The sequence below is a fragment of the Phalaenopsis equestris genome, unplaced genomic scaffold (assembly GCF_001263595.1).
Source record: "Phalaenopsis equestris unplaced genomic scaffold, ASM126359v1 Scaffold000202, whole genome shotgun sequence".
NCBI classification, from domain to species: Eukaryota; Viridiplantae; Streptophyta; class Magnoliopsida; order Asparagales; family Orchidaceae; genus Phalaenopsis; species Phalaenopsis equestris.
The window spans coordinates 269,289-277,271 of NW_018164644.1; the positions used below are offsets into that span (position 1 = coordinate 269,289).

General features: G+C 38.5%; 1 protein-coding gene across 1 annotated transcript; it reads right to left on the minus strand.

Annotated features, from left to right (window-relative positions):
• Positions 1-334: 334 nt before the first annotated feature.
• LOC110022697 lies at positions 335-1,438 on the minus strand. Its single transcript, XM_020721771.1, has 4 exons — positions 1,325-1,438; positions 1,214-1,233; positions 903-1,048; positions 335-534 (listed from the first exon to the last, which is right to left on the minus strand). The coding sequence occupies exons 1-4, from the start codon at positions 1,406-1,408 to the stop codon at positions 335-337; spliced, it is 450 nt and encodes a 149-aa protein (XP_020577430.1). The 5' UTR covers positions 1,409-1,438.
• Positions 1,439-7,983: the final 6,545 nt, after the last annotated feature.

Genomic DNA, 7,983 nt, shown 5'->3' on the forward strand with positions numbered 1-7,983 from the left:
TGCCCTTATATGAAGTTTTTCCGAACCCAGCCTAAAATAAACCCTATTTAATTATTTGTATTAAATAAGGGAACTTGTCGGCAAATAAAACGGTTTCGCAGACCAAACGGATGTCATATATTTCTTAGTTTATTTGATCGAGTCTCATCCTCAAGTATTGTGTTTATCCCTTGGGATAGATACAAGATTTGAGGTAGAGCGCTCTTTCATTTAAACTGTGAGAAATATGAGGTCAGTTTGATTTCATATTTTTCTAAAATTATACATATATATGTAAATTAAATGTCCTTCCGAAGCGGGGAACGGGATTTAAATTATGGTGACCGACAGCTTCTTACGGGCAACTCCCCCCTAACTCTTTAGTGCCGACAAAGCGGTTGCGGTTTGCCGAGCTTAGGTTCCAAAAAAACTTTTGAATCTGCGAACCACGAACGACCCGTGATCGGATCACCGATTCCACAATGCAAAATTCTGTGTATCGGAGGAATTTTGCTCCCACCATTTTGCGGGCACGAGCAACTCCCTTGTCGCGTCCTCATACACATTTAAAAAAACTTACATTTGAAATTACAAAACAAAATAAAATAATGATGTCAATTAATAATGGACATTCTCAATTACATAAAAGCACACAAATCTCCATCAACTTGCAATGGTGCCACCCCAATCAGCACTAATTTTGAAAAAAAAATATATACTTTCTGACAATTTCTTATCATCATAATCTAAGAAATGCATTCATGATTCTCTATGTAAGACAGGTTCTACTTTTTAAGAGAGCTCATTATTATGACAAACAAAGCAAAATGTCATTTCCGCAAAAGAATCATTTCGAGTAAAATGAGTAAAAGCATTTATATTACAAAATAAAGAGCTTCATATATATTAAATAAAAAACATACCGAAAAAAGGTAGAAGAAAAGCAATGCATACGGTTGAAGCGACAAGTGCTGTCCTCAATAGTACAGGGCACCAAATACTATTGAAGATTCCTGATGGAAGAAGCTCCTCGATACTCCTTGCCAGTGGATTAAGCAACAGTGCAAATCTACTATGGTTCAGAACAAAACAAGTGCAAGCAAAATGATAATTTATGTAAGAGTTAAAATTGCTCTGCGTATATTCTGCATATATTCCAGAAATGGATGAAAGAAGAGAAAATAACATGCACATATTCCACAAGAGCTACAAATTCCCAGACAGAAAAGGATACTTGGTGAGAGGATTTATTACCTGGTAAAAGGTTAATCAAATAGCAAAAATCACAAAAGAGAAAAAGAGTAATCAATAAACATAGAAAAGAGAACAAGAGAAAGATACCCACAGTAGTCCACAGGGCAATCTTCGATGCCACGGCATCCTTTGGCAAATTTAAGGTTATCTGTGATAGCGTACTTTCACCGAACATGAGATAACTAATGGCAGCAAAAGAACCATATACTGCAGCAAAAAGCATACACCAAGGTACATCCTCTTGTAGATGTCCAGTAAGACCATCCATAATTAAAGCAAAAAGATATGGGCTTAAAGTCGATCCCTGATGTAAACCAACAGAAATAGGAAAATCATGACATGAATCCTTTTGATCATAGCTAGTATCATAAGAAAGTAAAATCCATCACAATCAATCATACACATACATATAGTCTATACAACTCATATCATTCATGAGCACCTTAGCGTCTCATAGCTAGTATCATAAGAGAGTACAATCTATCACAACCAATCATACACATACATGTAGTCTATACAGCTCATATCATTCGTGCTCATCTCATTCAATTCAAGTGTCCTAGAAAATTTGCGACAGTAAAGTGATACATTATCGTCTTAGCGTGGTACGAATATTCAACACATACTCAGAAGAAAGAAGACAACTTCTAGTGACACAAGAAATTATTAGGTTGAAAACCCGTAAAGGGAAAACCCGCGGGGTCTGGCCCGGTCATAAAGAACAACTATAAGTTCATGATTACATAAACTCCTTATCCCACTGTCGAGAAAGGGTTACAAAATCTTCTAAATTACAACATCGACACGCGGATGAAATTGTTGAAAGGAATGGGCGGCAACCGATAGTAATCGATGGCGGCCAACAAGTGATGGTCGACAGCAGTCGACGATGGTGGAAGGTGGTCGACAGTGATTAACAGTGACAGAAGTGATGTTGGACTTCAACTCCTCAAAACTTCAAGTTTTTCCTCAAGTCTCAAGCTCCCACCCCCTCCTCCAAGCTTCAAACTCTCTCTCTCCTCATGAGAGGGTTGGGGCTCTATTTATAGAGTTATCGTTGTAATTAATAATGAAATTTGAACCACTCTGATTGGACGACCCATAGAGATTCCCCTGCGTTCCGAACTTTTTTGCTGTGAGATTTGATCGGTATCCCCAACGTAATTCTTGTGCTTGCCCCTCAATTGCTCGAATTGTTCCTTGTATGCACTAATGACCTCATTTGCCGAGATTTGAGCTTCGACGAAATGGAAAAGATTGGTGTAAGAGCGAACCGCCTTCTGCATCAATGATGAGTAAAAAATGTCCTAGGTGGAGCCCTCCATGAAAGACTCCTCTCGATAACTCTAGATCCACTCCCGGAATCTAGCGAGCTTCAGTGAAGAACCTGGGGAAGTATTCTTTGAGGGTTTCCCCCTCATTATGACGGACTTCAAATAAATGAGATGAATCTTTGATGATCCTTCTATTTAGTATTAATAATATGACAAACTCATTGAAGGTGCTGATGGTGCCCCCCACCCCGCGGAGGAAGTAAAATCATGTGCAAACTTGACCCTTGAGAGTCACAGGGAACACTTGATAGAAAAGCACATCAGAAGCACGGTGAATGTGCATAATTGTTCGATAATGGTCGACGATGTTGTATGGGTCAGTTACCCCTTCATAGGCATCAATGTTTGGGAGTTTGAAGTCTGTTGGGCTAGGGCGTTGTAGGAAGGTGATGATTTGGAAGTTGCGGCAAGCGGGAAAGCGATCCCTTTTATCCAGAGAGAATTCTTCCCGAACCAGGCGTCGTAGCTCATCACAGATGATATCAGGAAGAGTGATAGTAAGACGGGGCAATGCCAGGTGAGCTATATGAGATGGATGAGTGGAACTTGTAATGTCAAGAAGATTGGCGCCCTGTCTCGACAGCGAAATGGTTTCATCATTAGGAGAGAACCCAGTGAGTGGGGTATTTCTTGTTGAATGTTGAAATGGTGATAAGCTCCATTGGGTTACGGTTATCGCTCCCCGCATAGGAGATGAATGATCTCGTGTTGAGACTCATCCATCCCACGTACTCGATCTACCCTAAGAAGACCCAAGACACCTTCGTCGGCGGGGTAATGCCTTCCGGAGTAGAAGGATGCAGAGGCTTGTGTCGGCGCTTAAAAGAACCCAAGACACCTTCGTCGGCGGGGTAATGCCTTCCAGAGTAGAAGGATGCAGAGGCTTGATGCCCTTGGCTTCGTGACTACAATACTAGACCTCACGAAAATTGAGGTCAACAGCTTGATGCCCTTGGCTTCGTGACTATCTTCTAGAATGATAGGTGCTGAAGTGGGATGCTCCATTGTTGCGCCTGGTGGCTATGCAACAATTCATGCAAATATTTTAGTGGTTGGAATGCTCTATTCCCACAAACGTCGCCAAACTAAAGCGTGTTAGAAAATTCACGACAGTAGAGTGATACATTATCTTAGTGTGGTACGAATATTCAACACACACTCAGAAGAGAGAAAATAATTAATAGTGACACCAAAAATTTTTACGTGGAAAACCTGTAAAGAGAAAAAACCACGAGGTCTACCTAGTTGTAAAGATCCACTATAAGTTGATTATTACAGAGACCTCTTTGTCTCATATTCGAAAAAGGGTTACAAAGTCTTTTGAATTACGATGAAGCGCGGATGAACTTGTTGCAAGTAACGGACGGCGACCGATAGTGATCGGTGGCAGTCGACAAGTAGTGGTCGACGGCGGTTGGCGGTGGTTAACAGCAGAACTCTTCAGCTCCTCAAAACTTCAAGCTCTTCCTCAACCCTTAAGCTCCCCACTCATACAAGCTTCAATACTAATTTTATATATATAAATATATATATATATATAAATTAATATATGATAGTAAGTAGCAACAAACATGATATTCATGATAATATGATATAAATCAGAATAAAACTTGTACAAGTATCAATAACTACTGATGCAAAATGATTGAGAAGAAATAAAAAATTTCAATAAATTAGAAGTTCGACAGTCTACAACCCTGGAATCACCAATTGAGCACCTCGCTCATTCGATACGAGTGCAAGTCCAGTTGAGCCCATCTACTTTGTTTTTATTAAAATCCATGCACCAAGAATCGTATGTCGTCTTCCCCCTTTGTTTGTTTGCAGTTTCTCCTCCCTTAGCATCGTCCCTCACAGGTAAATCTTCCTATTCCTTCTCTCATACAGCACGACTCTTTCAATGAGCCTTAGGTCGCCCCTTTGACTCCTCTCTTTCTTCTTCGCTTCAAACACCCACTATAGTGATTCTCCCTCTAATCTTCCCATGCGTCTATTGCCTCTACTATGGCTCGAATGGAGAAGCTTTTCTAATAACAAAACCTATCAAAACTTTTATATGACCAATACGATTTAAAAAATAAATGAATCAAAATAAATACTTACACTTGCATAAACCCAATATCAGGAATTATTCATGCATTTTTTTTAAAAGAATTTAATAATACTACTACAATTTAGAGATAAGAGTACTCGCCACGATATCATATGACTTCCTTCTTGACTTTTATTCTAACTTTGTCTTCTTTAATTTAAAACCAAAAGAAAATACTTATAGTAATTAATTTTATTTAACATTTAATTCTTTACATTAACACATTCTAAGCAATACACAAGTCCTAACATCCCTATTAATATATATTTGTTATGACATTTTAATTATAATGCTTTAGTATTTCTAGAATTATTTTGATTTATTAATTCAAGAAATAGTTCTATAAAGTTCAACTTAAAATTTATGTGATTCCTGAAAATTATTTTACTAAACTATATAAATGGTAATGAGTTTATTAATGTGATTCTATTTTCTTTCATTTAATTAAGTGAAGTATATGATTTATTTATTGTTTTATTTAAATGAACATTAGAAACTTTAAATTTTAAAATTACAAACAAACATAAGAAAAAAAGAATACTATACTTCAAATTAATAATTTATTAATCAACCCTCATAATCTTTTAAATTCTATTCTTAGCACTAATTTTTCTAATGTTAACACTTATTAAAATATCTATTTCAAATTAAATCTACCATTACAGAGAAATCTATATTTCTAAAAAGAAGCATTATTGACATCTGAAGTATACCTTAAAGAAAGAATTCATGTGTCTACATAGCTAACTTCATCTCATGATCAACACGTGCATGATCACGTTTGAACACAAACTCGTGATTGACTCAAGCCCCAGCTCACATTCATTTTGTCTTTTGTACTGAAGATCGCTACTAGATCCCGTCTTGTCGACAAGCAGCATGCATGCACTTTTGAGCTTCGTTGCCTTCGCAAGCGCCAACTTGAGAAAATTGTCTTCATCTGCTTCTTTCCTGATCGTGTGAAACCACAAACGCATGTGGTCATCAATCCTTTCGCGTGCTGCCTTCAACCAAACACACAATCCCGTCTGCTTCTTTCTCCTTCACTCGCTCGTGATTTGCCTTTGTTCATCGCTGATTCTAAACCATTCGAGTGGAAGAGCGCTCACTCGATCATCATTCAGGAACTCAGCTGCCTGCGCTTGCTGCTCGAGCTCACGAGTTGCACGGACAATCCTGTTGTTGACATCTTTGCCTTCCTCCCTAGAGTTCGTCCTCTTCAACTTTATTCAAAACTAAGGTACTCACACAATTCTCTCTCTCATCTCCTCTTAAAAACTTAATTCATTTCCTCCGGATTGTAACGCGTTACATCTGAAAACTTCAACATTTAACAGTTAAGATAACTAACAAAACAGTCCTACGTGCACCATATAAATGCCATGACATATAACTGACAAGTCATGCCTAATCTACTTCTTTAATCAAAATGTTATAATTGGCGTGCCAAAACTTCAATCGAAATAAAAGAAAATACACTGCAACTAAGTGGGCCAGTTTTTTACAGTACATGTATTTTATTTGGTTTCGCTAGAAAATTATTCCTTAAATTAAGAAAAATCGTAAACAACATTAGAAAAGCTATTAAACAATCAAAATACATTCACTATGCCATTTCCACTTGAGGAAAAAAAACAAAGTACCTGGGCATACGCATTGCTTTCTATAGCCTTCAGTTCCGATGCATTCTTTTGCCACTGTAGCTGATTGTCTTGCGGCTGCAAAAGTGATTGGTGCTGCTGTTGCAGATGCATTGATTGCTGCTGCTGTTGAATTTGCTTCGGTTGATGCTGATGCTGAACCTGGAGTTGTTGCTGTTGAAAAAGTAAGAGCTGATGTTGTTGTTGCTGCTGTAGTAGATGCTGCTGTTGCAGGTACATTTCGTAGTGCTGCTGCTGCTGAAAGTAATATTGTTGTTGCTGTCGAAGATATAAGTGTTGGGATTGTTCAGAACTCATCACCTGCCTACTCTGCTGGTTAGGTTGGGTTGATTCTTCTTGCTTCTCTTGCTGGTTTTCTTGCTCCCTTGTGGTATTCTTTTCATCAATATTTCTATGGTGTTTTTGGGTATCTGCTTGTACCTCTTCCTGGTTCTCAAGCAACTCTTGCTGAGTGCTTCTTCCCTCGGAGGGATCAGTTAATTGCTGCTTACAAGAACTGTTCATTTGTTGGTCGTGCTGCCTATGTTGCAGCTGTTCCTGCTGGAGGTAATATAAGTTCTGATAATACTGCCAAATATGTGGTGAAAATCCTTGATAACTTTGGTGATAACCATACTGGTCATTACTTTGCAGCACATTTTGATATGCTAGAATTTGATTTTGAGAAGAAGCATGTTGGACTTGCTGATCTGGTGGACGTGCAGGGGCCAATTGCTGCATATGCTGTCCAGGAAAAGAGAGGCCTGGATTTGTGTAAGCTTGAGAAGCAGCTAGGTGATACTGAAGTTGGGAATGGCTAGTCTGTGCATCTTGTGAGTTTGGTAAATATGGAGTCTGAGATATATAGCTCTGAGTTAAATACGCCCCTTGGCTACTTCCACCTGACGGATATTGCATCTGTCCATGAGCCTGCCATTGTCGAGGGTTTGAAAATTGAATATTACCATGAAGCATAGAACTTTGATCAGCGGTACCTTGTACACCATAAAAAGACTGAGCCCACTGTCCTCCACTGGAAACAGTTGGTGGATATTCAGGACTAGCAGGTAAAGCCTTACTTGTATTTACCTTTTCTTGTAAATTAAACTGTGCGTCAGCTTTAATTATTGGCCTAGCTGGATGTAAATGACTGCTATCCTCTTGAAGTTTTGCCTGAGAATCAGAACAAGATTTCAAATCTTTCTCAGCAGATGAATGTATTACAGACAGTTTGCCATTGTCGCCATCGCCAAAAAATTTCTTTCCTAACTCCTTAGATGTTGCCTCCTGAGGAGCATTATTGTCTTGGGAAGTAACTGCATTGGTTTGCCGAGGTACATAATCTTTAGAGCTTATTGAGAGGCTATCAATAGCAGGAGGTTCTGGATTCCCAAGAGAAAGTGTATGCATGTAGTTTTGAACAGGCATTTCAGTTTCAGTGTATTCTGATAAAGCGTCTGGAATTTGTGCTACATTTTTAAATACATTATCAACCTTGTTTGTAATATCTATCTCAGTCTCACCAGGAAATGAAGGTTCAAGAATATGAATTGCCTCAGCTGCTATAGATTTCTGACTTTCCTTCACATTGTCTTCTTCGTTATATGATTTCAGCTCACACATTAGAGTAACTTTGGGTAGAATGATAGGCATATTTATTGGAGCATGAATTTCAGCAGGATGT

Excerpts from the sequence above, each read along its gene's own strand:
- LOC110022697 (XM_020721771.1), bottom strand. The coding sequence starts at position 1,408 with ATGTTCGGTGAAAGTACGCTATCACAGATAACCTTAAATTTGCCAAAG. Across the intron at positions 1,234-1,324 it reads AGATTGCCCTGTGGACTACT|GTAATAAATCCTCTCACCAA; the intron begins GTGGGTATCTTT and ends ACCTTTTACCAG. Across the intron at positions 535-902 it reads TTTTCTTCTACCTTTTTTCG|GACGCGACAAGGGAGTTGCT; the intron begins GTATGTTTTTTA and ends AATGTGTATGAG.